General features: G+C 50.7%; 1 protein-coding gene across 1 annotated transcript in view; it reads right to left on the reverse strand.

Moving 5' to 3' along the window:
* The window catches only part of MEIOSIN (meiosis initiator), a gene marked incomplete at its 3' end in the record, with an annotated part of 45,569 nt that overhangs the window by 24,531 nt on the left and 5,363 nt on the right, over nt 1-15,675 (reverse strand). Inside the window, exons 2-8 of the mRNA XM_082263298.1 lie at nt 13,866-13,959; nt 12,291-12,386; nt 11,552-11,594; nt 9,811-9,905; nt 5,705-5,809; nt 5,579-5,622; nt 1,016-1,279 (exon numbers count right to left, since the gene is read on the reverse strand). Coding sequence (XP_082119424.1) covers nt 1,016-1,279; nt 5,579-5,622; nt 5,705-5,809; nt 9,811-9,905; nt 11,552-11,594; nt 12,291-12,386; nt 13,866-13,959 — 741 coding nt within the window. The remainder of the gene's footprint in view (nt 1-1,015; nt 1,280-5,578; nt 5,623-5,704; nt 5,810-9,810; nt 9,906-11,551; nt 11,595-12,290; nt 12,387-13,865; nt 13,960-15,675) is intronic.

The raw sequence follows: 15,675 nt of genomic DNA on the forward strand, positions 1-15,675 counted from the left end.
GTGTGAACGCTCCGTGTGAGAGCTCCGTGTGAGAGCTCCGTGTGAACGCTCCGTGTGAGAGCTCCGTGTGAGAGCTCCGTGTGAAAGCTCCATGTGAGAGCTCCGTGTGAACGCTCCGTGTGAGAGCTCCGTGTGAACGCTCCGTGTGAGAGCTCCGTGTGAGAGCTCCGTGTGAGAGCTCCGTGTGAGAGCTCCGTGTGAGAGCTCCGTGTGAGAGCTCCGTGTGAGAGCTCCGCGTGAGAGCTCCGCGTGAGAGCTCCGTGTGAGAGCTCCGTGTGAGAGCTCCGTGTGAGAGCTCCGTGTGAACGCTCCGTGTGAGAGCTCCGTGTGAGAGCTCCGTGTGAGAGCTCCGTGTGAGAGCTCCGTGTGAGAGCTCCGTGTGAGAGCTCCGTGTGAACGCTCCGTGTGAGAGCTCCGTGTGAGAGCTCCGTGTGAGAGCTCCGTGTGAGAGCTCCGTGTGAACGCTCCGTGTGAGAGCTCCGTGTGAGAGCTCCGTGTGAACGCTCCGTGTGAGAGCTCCGTGTGAGAGCTCCGTGTGAGAGCTCCGTGTGAACGCTCCGCTGCGGTCCTTTTTTTTTTTTTTTCCATGGAGCGGATGACATTTGTGTATTTGTGTCATCCGCTCCGTGTGCCCGCATATCATCCTATCCGTTAGCGGATGATATGCGGACATAATGTAAGTCTATGGCACTGGTTGCCATAGGTGATCAGGCAATGCGCCCTCTTCCTTTTTTTGCAGTAGATTTCTGTGCTCCCAGCATGCACTGCAATTCTCCCAATCAGCCAACCAGTATTAGAAAGAGAAGAAATGGCCCCAATGTGTGCAGTTTGTGAGGAGACCTTTCATTGGTCACAGATAGTGGTCATTGCCCCCTAATTGGCCCAACCATCACTGGTACAGATTGGGCTGTATACAGTAGATCTCCCCGATTGTTTCTGCCTCTTGTTTACGGTCTCCTATAGCTTATGCGGAGTGAGAAGAGTCTAATGATTGAACCTACAGCCTACAACTGACCTTCTTTGCTCTGGCTTTGCTCCGAGGTCTGGGTTTAGTCACTGAGCCCGGCTGTCTCATCTCCAGCTCTGCGCCTGCACTGGTGTCTGGCTGCTTCTCCTCCCTGCCGGATCTATCCTGCTGGGGTCCAGGATTCCCAGTGCTGAGGGGTCCAGGATTCCCAGTGCTGAGGGGTCCAGGATTCCCAGTGCTGAGGGGTCCAGGATTCCCAGTGCTGATCCCATTCTGTAACTGGTAACTGTGATCCAGGCTCATGGTGGACTCCTGAAACACAGGGGGGGGGGGGGGGGGGGCAAATAAAACACAAAGCCTTCAAAGACTTCTTCCAAGAATTTGATGCAGGGGTAATTATCACTCCCTCTGTTCTCTGATATTATTTATTACTCCCTCTATCCACTGATATCAAGTATTTATTGCCCCCTCTGTCCTCCGATATAGGGATATTTATTACTCCCTCTCTCCTCCAATATAGGGGTATTTATTACTCCCCCTCTCCTCCGATATAGGGGTATTTATTGCCCCCTCTGTCCTCCAATATAGGGATATTTATTACTCCCTCTCTCCTCCGATATAGGGGTATTTATTACTCCCCCTCTCCTCTGATATAGGGGTATTTATTACTCCCCCTCTCCTCCGATATAGGGGTATTTATTGCCCCCTCTGTCCTCCGATATCGGGATATTTATTACTCCCTCTCTCCTCTGATATAGGGGTATTTATTACTCCCCCTGTCCTCCATTATAGGGGTATTTATTACTCCCGCTCTCCTCCAATATAGGGGTATTTATTACTCCCGCTCTCCTCCAATATAGGGGTATTTATTACTCCCCCTCTCCTCCAATATAGGGGTATTTATTACTCCCCTCTCCTCCAATATAGGGGTATTTATTACTCCCCTCTCCTCCAATATATGGGTATTTATTACTCCCCTCTCCTCCAATATAGGGGTATTTATTACTCCCCCTGTCCTCCAATATAGGGGTATTTATTACTCCCGCTCTCCTCCAATATAGGGGTATTTATTACTCCCCCTCTCCTCCAATATAGGGGTATTTATTACTCCCCCCTGTCCTCCAATATAGGGGTATTTATTACTCCCCCTCTCCTCCGATATAGGGGTATTTATTACTCCCTCTCTCCTCTGATATAGGGGTATTTATTACTCCCTCTCTCCTCTGATATAGGGGTATTTATTACTCCCTCTCTCCTCTGATATAGGGGTATTTATTACTCCCTCTCTCCTCTGATATAGGGGTATTTATTACTCCCCCTCTCCTCCGATATCGGGATATTTATTACTCCCTCTCTCCTCTGATATAGGGGTATTTATTACTCCCCCTGTCCTCCAATATAGGGGTATTTATTACTCCCGCTCTCCTCCAATATAGGGGTATTTATTACTCCCCCTGTCCTCCAATATAGGGGTATTTATTACTCCCCCTGTCCTCCAATATAGGGGTATTTATTACTCCCGCTCTCCTCCAATATAGGGGTATTTATTACTCCCCCTCTCCTCCAATATAGGGGTATTTATTACTCCCGCTCTCCTCCAATATAGGGGTATTTATTACTCCCCCTCTCCTCCAATATAGGGGTATTTATTACTCCCGCTCTCCTCCAATATAGGGGTATTTATTACTCCCCCTCTCCTCCAATATAGGGGAATTTATTACTCCCCCTGTCCTCCAATATAGGGGTATTTATTACTCCCCCTCTCCTCCGATATAGGGGTATTTATTACTCCCCTCTCCTCCGATATAGGGGTATTTATTACTCCCCTCTCCTCCAATATAGGGGTATTTATTACTCCCCTCTCCTCCAATATATGGGTATTTATTACTCCCCCTCTCCTCCGATATAGGGGTATTTATTACTCCCCCTCTCCTCCGATATAGGGGTATTTATTACTCCCCTCTCCTCCGATATAGGGGTATTTATTACTCCCCTCTCCTCCGATATAGGGGTATTTATTACTACCCCTCTCCTCCGATATAGGGGTATTTATTACTCCCTCTCTCCTCTGATATAGGGGTATTTATTACTCCCCCTCTCCTCCGATATAGGGGTATTTATTACTCCCCTCTCCTCCGATATAGGGGTATTTATTATTCCCTCTCTCCTCCGATATAGGGGTATTTATTACTCCCACTCTCCTCCAATATAGGGGTATTTATTAATCCCCCTCTCCTCCGATATAGGGGTATTTATTACTCCCTCTCTCCTCCGATATAGGGGTATTTATTACTCCCCTCTCCTCCGATATAGGGGTATTTATTATTCCCTCTCTCCTCTGATATAGGGGTATTTATTACTCTCCCTCTCCTCCGATATAGGGGTATTTATTACTCCCTCTCTCCTCCGATATAGGGGTATTTATTACTCCCCTCTCCTCCGATATAGGGGTATTTATTATTCCCTCTCTCCTCTGATATAGGGGTATTTATTACTCTCCCTCTCCTCCGATATAGGGGTATTTATTACTCCCCTCTCCTCCAATATATGGGTATTTATTACTCCCCTCTCCTCCAATATATGGGTATTTATTACTCCCCCTCTCCTCCGATATAGGGGTATTTATTACTCCCCTCTCCTCCAATATATGGGTATTTATTACTCCCCCTCTCCTCCGATATAGGGGTATTTATTACTCCCCTCTCCTCCAATATAGGGGTATTTATTACTCCCTCTCTCCTCCGATATAGGGGTATTTATTACTCCCCCTCTCCTCCGATATAGGGGTATTTATTACTCCCCTCTCCTCCGATATAGGGGTATTTATTATTCCCTCTCTCCTCTGATATAGGGGTATTTATTACTCCCCTCTCCTCCAATATAGGGGTATTTATTACTCCCCCTGTCCTCCAATATAGGGGTATTTATTACTCCCCCTGTCCTCCGATATAGGGGTATTTATTACTCCCCCTCTCCTCCGATATAGGGGTATTTATTACTCCCCTCTCCTCCGATATAGGGGTATTTATTATTCCCTCTCTCCTCTGATATAGGGGTATTTATTACTCCCCTCTCCTCCAATATAGGGGTATTTATTACTCCCCCTGTCCTCCAATATAGGGGTATTTATTACTCCCCCTGTCCTCCGATATAGGGGTATTTATTACTCTCACTGTCCTCCGATATAGGGGTATTTATTACTCCCCCTCTCCTCGGATATAGGGGTATTTATTACTCCCCCTGTCCTCCGATATAGGGGTATTTATTACTCCCCTCTCCTCTGATATAGGGGTATTTATTACTCCCTCTCTCCTCCGATATAGGGGTATTTATTACTACCCCTCTCCTCTGATATAGGGGTATTTATTACTCCCCCTCTCCTCCGATATAGGGGTATTTATTACTCCCCCTGTCCTCCGATATAGGGGTATTTATTACTACCACTGTCCTCCGATATAGGGATATTTATTACTACCACTGTCCTCCGATATAGGGGTATTTATTACTCCCCTCTCCTCCAATATAGGGGTATTTATTACTCCCTCTCTCCTCCGATATAGGGGTATTTATTACTCCCCTCTCCTCCAATATAGGGGTATTTATTACTCCCCCTCTCCTCCGATATAGGGGTATTTATTACTCCCTCTCTCCTTTGATATAGGGGTATTTATTACTCCCCCTCTCCTCCGATATCGGGGGTATTTATTACTCCCCCTGTCCTCCGATATCGGGGGTATTTATTACTACCACTGTCCTCCGATATAGGGGTATTTATTACTCCCCCTCTCCTCCGATATAGGGGTATTTATTACTCCCCCTGTCCTCTGATATAGGGGTATTTATTACTCCCCCTCTCCTCTGATATAGGGGTATTTATTACTCCCCCTGTCCTCTGATATAGGGGTATTTATTACTCCCCCTCTCCTCCGATATCGGGGGTATTTATTACTCCCCCTCTCCTCCGATATGGGGGGTATTTATTACTCCCCCTCTCCTCCGATATAGGGGTATTTATTACTCCCCCTCTCCTCCGATATCGGGGGTATTTATTACTCCCCCTGTCCTCTGATATAGGGGTACTTATTACTCCCCCTCTCCTCCGATATAGGGGTATTTATTACTCCCCCTGTCCTCTGATATAGGGGTATTTATTACTCCCCCTCTCCTCTGATATAGGGGTATTTATTACTCCCCCTCTCCTCTGATATAGGGGTATTTATTACTCCCCCTGTCCTCTGATATAGGGGTATTTATTAGTCCCCTGTCCTCTGATATAGGGGTATTTATTACTCCCCCTCTCCTCTGATATAGGGGTATTTATTACTCCCCCTGTCCTCTGATATAGGGGTATTTATTAGTCCCCTCTCCTCTGATATTGGGGTATTTATTACTCCCATCTCCTCCAATATAGGGGTATTTATTACTCCCCCTCTCCCCTGATATCGGGGGTATATTTACTCTCACCATCCCCCAATGTTTTACTCTTACTGTCCATAGTCGGGGCTCTGAATAAGGATCTGGCTCTTTGTGTAGAATATTTGGGGGGGCCCTTCTATAGATATGGGGGCCCCCTAGTAAGAATAGCCCAATGATAAGAGATCAGAGTATTACCTGAACCGGGGAGCTGCCGCAGATCTGGACCTCCTCAAACAAAACTGCCAATAAAGAAGTCACATGATTACTCCGCTGATCTCCCATCTGACTGCGGAGCTCCCCCCAAACATCTGACTGCTTTACCTGGAGGTATGACTCCGCCCACTGTGACATCATCGAGCGGAGAGGAGCGCAGGGAGGGGCTGAGCCCCAGGAAGGGCGGCACCGAGGACTGCGGGGTACAAGGGCCTGCCATGGGACAAAATCAGATCATCAATATACACATTCTACATAGTGATCTGAGATCTACTGGTCTGCAAATCTGGGATCCAATGATCTGTGGGTCTGGGATCAGGCACTGGGATTTATTAGTCTGTGGTTCAAGGATCTAATGTTCTTTAATTCTGGATTATAGTGATCTCTAGTTCAGGAATCTAGTTTTTTTATTTTTAACTCCATGATCTAGTGGTCTGTAGTTTCAGGATTAAGTTATATGTGGCCCTGGAATCTACTGATCATTGATTCCAGGATCTAGTGGTATGTAATTCCGGGATCTAGTGGTATGTAATTCCAGGATCTAGTGGTCTGTGATTCCAGGATCTAGTGGTCTGTAATTCCGGGATCTAGTGGTCTGTAATTCCAGGATCTAGTGGTCTGTGATTCCAGGATCTAGTGGTATTTAATTCCAGGATCTAGTGGTATTTAATTCCGGGATCTAGTGGTCTGTAATTCCGGGATCTAGTGGTCTGTGATTCCAGGATCTAGTGGTATGTAATTCCGGGATCTAGCGGTCTGTGATTCCAGGATCTAGTGGTCTGTGATTCCGGGATCTAGCGGTCTGTAGTTCTCGGATCTCGCGGTCTGTAGTTCTCGGATCTCGCGGTCTGTAGTTCTCGGATCTCGCGGTCTGTAGTTCTGGGATCTAGCGGTCTGTAGTTCTCGGATCTCGCGGTCTGTAGTTCTCGGATCTCGCGGTCTGTAGTTCTCGGATCTCGCGGTCTGTAGTTCTCGGATCTCGCGGTCTGTAGTTCTCGGATCTCGCGGTCTGTAGTTCTCGGATCTCGCGGTCTGTAGTTCTCGGATCTAGCGGTCTGTAGTTCTCGGATCTAGCGGTCTGTAGTTCTCGGATCTCGCGGTCTGTAGTTCTCGGATCTCGCGGTCTGTAGTTCTGGGATCTAGCGGTCTGTAGTTCTCGGATCTCGCGGTCTGTAGTTCTCGGATCTCGCGGTCTGTAGTTCTCGGATCTCGCGGTCTGTAGTTCTCGGATCTCGCGGTCTGTAGTTCTCGGATCTCGCGGTCTGTAGTTCTGGGATCTAGCGGTCTGTAGTTCTCGGATCTAGCGGTCTGTAGTTCTGGGATCTCGCGGTCTGTAGTTCTCGGATCTCGCGGTCTGTAGTTCTCGGATCTCGCGGTCTTTAGTTCTCGGATCTAGCGGTCTGTAGTTCTCGGATCTAGCGGTCTGTAGTTCTGGGATCTCGCGGTCTGTAGTTCTCGGATCTCGCGGTCTGTAGTTCTGGGATCTCGCGGTCTGCAGTTCTCGGATCTAGCGGTCTGTAGTTCTGGGATCTCGCGGTCTGCAGTTCTCGGATCTAGCGGTCTGTAGTTCTGGGATCTCGCGGTCTGTAGTTCTCGGATCTCGCGGTCTGTAGTTCTCGGATCTCGCGGTCTGTAGTTCTGGGATCTCGCGGTCTGTAGTTCTGGGATCTCGCGGTCTGTAGTTCTGGGATCTCACGGTCTGCAGTTCTCGGATCTCGCGGTCTGTAGTTCTCGGATCTCGCGGTCTGTAGTTCTGGGATCTAGCGGTCTGTAGTTCTGGGATCTAGCGGTCTGTAGTTCTCGGATCTCGCGGTCTGTAGTTCTCGCGGTCTGTAGTTCTGGGATCTAGCGGTCTGTAGTTCTCGGATCTCGCGGTCTGTAGTTCTCGGATCTCGCGGTCTGTAGTTCTGGGATCTCGCGGTCTGTAGTTCTGGGATCTCGCGGTCTGTAGTTCTGGGATCTCGCGGTCTGTAGTTCTCGGATCTCGCGGTCTGTAGTTCTCGGATCTCGCGGTCTGTAGTTCTCGGATCTAGCGGTCTGTAGTTCTCGGATCTAGCGGTCTGTAGTTCTGGGATCTCGCGGTCTGTAGTTCTGGGATCTCGCGGTCTGTAGTTCTGGGATCTCGCGGTCTGCAGTTCTCGGATCTAGCGGTCTGTAGTTCTGGGATCTCGCGGTCTGTAGTTCTCGGATCTCGCGGTCTGTAGTTCTCGGATCTCGCGGTCTGTAGTTCTGGGATCTCGCGGTCTGCAGTTCTCGGATCTAGCGGTCTGTAGTTCTCGGATCTCGCGGTCTGTAGTTCTCGGATCTCGCGGTCTGTAGTTCTCGGATCTCGCGGTCTGTAGTTCTCGGATCTCGCGGTCTGTAGTTCTGGGATCTCGCGGTCTGTAGTTCTGGGATCTCGCGGTCTGTAGTTCTGGGATCTCGCGGTCTGTAGTTCTGGGATCTCGCGGTCTGCAGTTCTCGGATCTCGCGGTCTGTAGTTCTCGGATCTCGCGGTCTGTAGTTCTCGGATCTCGCGGTCTGTAGTTCTCGGATCTCGCGGTCTGCAGTTCTGGGATCTCGCGGTCTGTAGTTCTGGGATCTCGCGGTCTGTAGTTCTCGGATCTCGCGGTCTGTGGTTCTGGGATCTCGCGGTCTGTGGTTCTGGGATCTCGCGGTCTGTAGTTCTGGGATCTCGCGGTCTGTAGTTCTGGGATCTCGCGGTCTGTAGTTCTGGGATCTCGCGGTCTGTAGTTCTCGGATCTAGCGGTCTGTAGTTCTCGGATCTCGCGGTCTGTAGTTCTGGGATCTCGCGGTCTGTAGTTCTGGGATCTCGCGGTCTGTAGTTCTGGGATCTCGCGGTCTGTAGTTCTCGGATCTAGCGGTCTGTAGTTCTCGGATCTAGCGGTCTGTAGTTCTGGGATCTTGCGGTCTGTAGTTCTGGGATCTAGCGGTCTGTGATTCCAGTGTCTAGTGGCCTGAAGTTCCGGGATCTAGTGGCCTCTAGTTCCGGGATCTAGTGGCCTCTAGTTCCGGGATCTAGTGGCCTGTAGTTCCGGGATCTAGTGGCCTGTAGTTCCGGGATCTAGTGGCCTGTAGTTCCGGGATCTAGTGGCCTGTAGTTCCGGGATCTAGTGGCCTGTAGTTCCGGGATCTAGTGGCCTGTAGTTCCGGGATCTAGTGGTCTGTAGTTACGGGATCTAGTGGTCTGTAGTTACGGGATCTAGTGGTCTGTAGTTACGGGATCTAGTAATATAAGATTCTGAACTCTAGTAACCTGTGGCACCGGGATCTAGTCATATGTGAAATTTAGTGATCGGAGATTCCAAGATCTAGTGATTAGTGAATGTGTGAATGGTCTGACACGGAATATTGTGACCAGTTCTTCCAGGATCTATTGATAACCATAGATCAGAATGTGAGATCTCCTCACTGTAATAGATCTAGTGATATGTGAGATTTAGTGATCTGAAATTCCAAGCTCTAGTAATCAGTGAATGTGGGATCTAGTGGTCTGACAAGAAATCCACTGATCACTGGATTCTGTGTCAGACCACTCCCACATTCACTGATCACTGGATTTCATGTCAGACCACTCCCACATTCACTGATCCCTGGATTTCATGTCAGACCACTCCCACATTCACTGATCACTGGATTCTGTGTCAGACCACTCCCACATTCACTGATCACTAGATTTCATGTCAGACCACTCCCACATTCACTGATCACTGGATTTCATGTCAGACCACTCCCACATTCACTGATCAGTGTTTCAAGGATCTATTGATACACATAGACCAGAATGAGAGATCTCCTCCCCCCTCACTGTAATAGATCTAGTTGGTGTGGAAGGTCCGGATAGAGGTGATGTGTGGGATCCGCTGTAGGATCCTTCCTATAGACAGTGATTGGACAATACGCAGAGTTGCCCTCACACATGAACAGATTTTATTATTTTCCTTAGAAGGGAAAAGATTTGTAGCGGTTATAAAATTGATATAAAGAATCCTGGATTTCTGATCCCAGGGGAGATCACATTCCCATCATGCATTGCATGTTCAGTGCAGAGCGGTATGGAGTGTACGGCCCCCCGTGTGCCATCTCCAGGGGCCCCTTATTTGGGGTATCTGATGGTGGTACGCTCTGCGGATCTTCCACTGGAAGGAGGATTCTGATTGGTTACTGGGAGGAAAAGGGGGGGGGTGGTGTATATGGATATTGGATATACTCACTGAGGGGAGGAGGGGACACTGTGACGGAGACCAGCCAGGGACCGGTGTCACCATTTTCTGAGGATGAGGAAGAGAAGTATGGGACCAACTTCTGCCTGTATGAGACAGAAATGTCACCGGAACATTCCGGAGGTGAAACACAGAGGAGGAATACGGACATGGAGGGGCAAATACAGACAAGGACAGTGGGGAGGACAATGTTGGGGTACAGCGGAGAGGACAGTGGGGGGGGGGGGTACAGCAGAGGGTAGGAGGGTACGGCGGGGGAGGACAGTGGAGGACCCAGTAGGGGGTACGGCGGGGAGGACAGAGGGGTCTATGGTGGGGAGGACTGCGAGGGGGCATAGTGAGGAGGTACAGCAGAGGTCACAGCGGGGAGGACAGTGGGGGGTAATTCTGGAAGAAGAGAGGAGGGTACAGTGTGGAGGAAATCAGGGGGTATGGCGAGGAGGAGAGAAGAGGGCACAGTGGGGGGTTACAGTGAGGAGGACAGAGGGGCGTATTGCGGGGAGGACAGTGGGGAGCACAAAGGGGTGTATGCCAGGGAGGGGAGAGTAAAGGGGAGGGGACATAGGGGAGGGGACGAAAGCAGGGGGAATGGAGGGGAGAACAGAAGAGGGCACAGTGAGGACAGAGGGGCGTATGGCAGGGAGGGGATAAGGAAAGAGGGAAGGGGAGAGTAGAGAGTAGGGGAGAGGAGGGAGGAGAGGACAGAGGGGGGAGGAGAGGACAGAGGGTAGGGGAGGGGGGGGAGGAGAGGACAGAGGGGAGGGGAGCGGAGAGGACAGAGGGGAGGGGAGCGGAGAGTAGAGGGGAGAGGACAGAGGATAGGAGAGAGTAGAGTAGAGTAGAGGAGAGTAGAAGGGAGGGGAGAGAGTAGAGTAGAGGAGAGGAGAGGGGAGAGTAGAGTAGAGAGGGGAGAGAGTAGAGGAGAGGAGAGGAGAGGGGAGAGAGTAGAGGAGAGGGGAGAGAGTAGAGGAGAGGGGAGAGTAGAGGAGAGGAGAGGGGAGGGGAGGGGAGGAGAGGAGAGGAGAGGAGAGGGGGGAGGAGAGGACAGAGGGGAGGGGAGGGTAGAGAAGAGGGCAGAGGGGAGGGGAGAGGGTAGAGGAGAGGGGGTAGGAGAGGGCAGAGGAGAGTAGAGGGGAGAGGACAGAGGAGAGGGGGGAGTAGAGGGGAGAGTAGAGGGCAGAGGAGAGGGGGGGAGGAGAGTAGAGGGGGAAGGAGAGGACAGAGGGGAGGGGAGAGGACAGAGGGGAGGGGAGGGGAGGACAGAGGGGAGGGGAGGGGAGGACAGAGGGGAGGGGACAAAAGAGGGGAGAGGAGAGGACAGTGGAGAGGGGAGGGGACAGTAGAGGAAAGAGGAGAGAGGAGAGGACAGAGGAGAGGGGAGGGGACAGTAGAGGAAAGAGGAGAGAGGAGAGGGGAGGGGACAGAGGAGAGGGGAGGGGACAGAGGAGAGGGGAGGGGACAGAGGAGAGGGGACAGTAGAGGAGAGGGGACAGTAGAGGGGAGGGGACAGTAGAGGGGAGGGGACAGTAGAGGGGAGGGGACAGTAGAGGGGAGAGGAGAGGACAGTAGAGGGGAGAGGAGAGGACAGAGGAGAGGAGAGGGGAGAGGAGGGGACAGAGGAGAGGGGAGAGGAGGGGACAGAGGAGAGGGGACAGTAGAGGGGAGGGGAGGGGAGAGGAGGGGACAGAGGAGGGGGTGGGGGGAGGGGACAGCAGACTGTAGATGGTGTTACCCCACTCTGAGCTCGGAGTCTGGCGGCGGTCTCTCGGCACAAGCTGGGTGAAGAATCAGAGAGAAGAATAGAAAGTGAATTGATGAGTATTTTCTATCACCCTCTGCAGACAATGTTAGCAGGCCTTTCATAGTGTTTCTGGGTGTCACTTCTGCATGTTGCACTGTATCTCTGCTGTGGAGAGGGTGGGCGGGGCTGGAACCCGGAGAGTGTGGGCGGGGCTGGAACCCAGGAAGATGAAGCATTCCCCCAGATTCAGGGATGGGGATGGAATAGTGATGGAGGCGGCAGCACAGCTCACTGCAGATAATTCATTTCAATGTCACATCCAGACCCCCCACATAGGGTGAGAAGTCCATCAGCTGAGCTCCACCGCACTGACCAATCAGAAGATCCAAAGATAAAGGCATCCAATGTTATATGATCCCTTCCTCATCGCCTATTGGATTTAGAAGTCAGAAGGGGCGGGGCCAAACAAGCCTTTTAGTGGAAGAGTAAAGATTCGGATATTAAATTTAGCAGCTGAAATCTCTGGATCTGCTGAAGGTGATCTCTGCTGAGGTCATTGTGGTCATGTGATCTGCCGCCTCCCTACAGGTCACTCATCACTCAGGAAGTATCAATGGCAACGGATTACCATGACAACCCGGTACCCAGTCTCTCCAGTATGAGGGGAGGAGTGACCCCCCTATGTCACATGACATCTCCCAGGTCACATGGTACACAGACGGCTCCTCACCCTTCAGCTGGCATCTCTTCCGGGGTTTAGGGTGGAATTTTCCAGGCTTCTCTGTGCTGCCGAGTGAATGGCGGGGGGTCCAGAGGGGCCAGAAACCTGCAAGGACACGACACCCATCACTTCTGATACCGCCTGTACCCCAATATCTCGTCTAATGGCCTGTACCCCAATACCTCCTCTAATGGCCTGTACCCCAATACCTCGTCTAATGGCCTGTACCCCAATACCTCCTCTAATGGCCTGTACCCCAATACCTCCTCTAATGGCCTGTACCCCAATACCTCCTCTAATAGCCTGTACCCCAATACCTCCTCTAATGGCCTGTACCCCAATATCTCCTCTAATGGCCTGTACCCCAATACCTCCTCTAATGGCCTGTACCCCAATACCTCCTCTAATGGCCTGTACCCCAATACCTCCTCTAATGGCCTGTACCCCAATACCTCCTCTAATAGCCTGTACCCCAATACCTCCTCTAATGGCCTGTACCCCAATATCTCGTCTAATGGCCTGTACCCCAATACCTCCTCTAATGGCCTGTACCCCAATACCTCGTCTAATGGCCTGTACCCCAATACCTCCTCTAATGGCCTGTACCCAATACCTCCTCTAATGGCCTGTACCCCAATACCTCCTCTAATGGCCTGTACCCAATACCTCTAATGGCCTGTACCCCAATACCTCCTCTAATGGCCTGTACCCCAATACCTCGTCTAATGGCCTGTACCCCAATACCTCCTCTAATGGCCTGTACCCAATACCTCCTCTAATGGCCTGTACCCCAATACCTCCTCTAATGGCCTGTACCCAATACCTCTAATGGCCTGTACCCCAATACCTCCTCTAATGGCCTGTACCCCAATACCTCATCTAATGGCCTGTACCCCAATACCTACTCTAATGGCCTGTACCCAATACCTCCTCTAATGGCCTGTACCCCAATACCTCTAATGGCCTGTACCCCAATACCTCCTCTAATGGCCTGTACCCCAATACCTCCTCTAATGGCCTGTACCCCAATACCTCCTCTAATGGCCTGTACCCCAATATCTCCTCTAATGGCCTGTACCCAATACCTCCTCTAATGGCCTGTACCCCAATACCTCTAATGGCCTGTACCCCAATACCTCCTCTAATGGCCTATACCCCAATACCTCCTCTAATGGCCTGTACCCCAATATCTCCTCTAATGACCTGTACCCCAATACCTCTAATGGCCTGTACCCCAATATCTCCTCTAATGACCTGTAACCCAAAACCTCCTCTAATGGCATCTACCCCAATACCTCGTCTAATGGCCTGTACCCCAATAGCTCCTCTAATGGCCTGTACCCCAATACCTCGTCTAATGGCCTGTACCCTAATACCTCCTCTAATGGCCTGTACCCCAATACCTCCTCTAATGGCCTGTACCCCAATACCTCCTCTAATGGCCTGTACCCCAATACCTCCTCTAATGGCCTGTACCCCAATACCTCGCCGCTTCACTGGTGGTCACAGTATTATGGATCCACAACAGGCTCTTCACTGGCCCCACCTTCTCTTAAGCCCCTCCCCCGTAAGCCCCATTCTTACCCAGCTGGCTGCTATACGGCACCAACGTGTTCTGCGTGTCTCGGATCCTCTTCTGCAGGAACTGGATGTAGGAGATGGCATGGCGGAGCAGAGCCTGAGATTTGTACAAGATTATTCCAGAGAGCGGCCAGCCAAGATATACACAACACACACACATATATATATATACACACTCCGCTACCCTATATACAGAGAACACTGAGCCACTCACATCAGACTCTGTACCAGAGGAGCTTACACTCTAAAGGGATGATGACACTAATGGGTATCAGGCATCACTAGTGGCCTGAGCAGTTATTCTATACCCCACGATAAGAGAATTGTTCTGAGGGTGGTGATCAGGGCAGGACTCGGCTGCTGAGGCTAAGCTGACACAGGAGACACCAGAGCCCCTGACTTGCAGAGACCCCAAAGTATCAGGTGATGGTCGGTTGATCTATGTGGTGGCACAGGACAGCAGAGGGCGCACAGCTGGATTATTGTAAATATAAAGGGGTGCTCTGTGTACCCAGATGCTTGATAGGTAACCACCCATGGACCCACTAGGAATAGAACCACTCCCAAATCTTAGTGCCCCTTCCTGGAAAGACTTCTCTGAAGGCTTAGCAGGTTTCCTGCTTCCAGCCTTGTGGGTTGCCGGAGAACCAGACTTAGGGGAACCCGAGTGCACCTACTGCAGGGGTGGGTGAAGGAGAAGGATGGCACCCAGCGGGTCATTCCTGAGACTTCTCACTCTGAGGCCATTCAACGCTCCGACCTCCAATGATGTCCTTCATAATGACATCAATGCGGGGTCCAAAGAGATGTCGTCCCTCTAAGACCAAACATGTCAGGTGCTGATTAGATACGGACCCTTCATCCCAGGAATGAAACCATCTGTATGGATAACAGACCCCAGCCTAGAGACTTCCAACCATCACATCTGAAGGGTGGGGCTCCAGACCTCTGCTCCACCCACTTCATAGAGACGGGCCCCACCCCAGCTGTGGAGAGATCTCCTCTGAGGGACGTAACCCAAGGATTGTCAGGTCATGGTGACAGCTGGCACAGGCTGAACAGCAGCCATAAATGGAGGTTAACCACTTGCCGACCGCTCACTAGAGCTCTACTGCGGCAAAGTGGTTCGTTATCGTCTGGTGACGTAGACATACGTCGCCAGACACTCCCCTTTCCTCGGTGGCGCGCGCTCCCGCTGTATTCAGTCACAGCGGGAGTTGGGACAGGGGAGGAGAGGAGGTGATTGCCGCTGCTCTTCCCCGATCGTCGGGGAATCGAGTGTGGAGATCCGCCCGCCTGTGTAAACAAAGTGGGCGGATCTCCTGACAGGCAGGGTCAGATTACAGGATTCAGCATAGCTGAACCTGCGATCTGTCCCTGTGTCACTCAGTCCCCTCCCCCCACACATGTCAGTAAGCACCAGGCATACATTAACCCCTCCCTCTCCAATAAAATTAACCCCTTCCCTGCCAGTGTCATTTTTACAGTGACAGTGCATATGTATATCACTGATTACTGCAGTAATGTCACTGGTACCCCCAAAAGTGTCAGTCAGGGGTCCGATCTGTCCGCCACAATGTCGCAGTCCCACAAAAAATCGCAGATCGCCGCTATTACTCGTTAAAAAAAAAACACCAAAGATGACAAAAATCTTTCCCTTTGTTAGTAAACGCAATAACTTTTGCGCGAACCAATCAAAATACGCTTATTGTGATTTTTTTTTTACCAAAAATATGTAACAAATTGGCCAAAAATGTAAAAAAATTTAGATTTTTACATTTTTTTGGGGGAATTTCATATAAAAAATGTGGAA

This window comes from Pelophylax lessonae (genome assembly GCF_965119305.1).
Source record: "Pelophylax lessonae genome assembly, chromosome: 7".
NCBI classification, from domain to species: domain Eukaryota; kingdom Metazoa; phylum Chordata; class Amphibia; order Anura; family Ranidae; genus Pelophylax; species Pelophylax lessonae.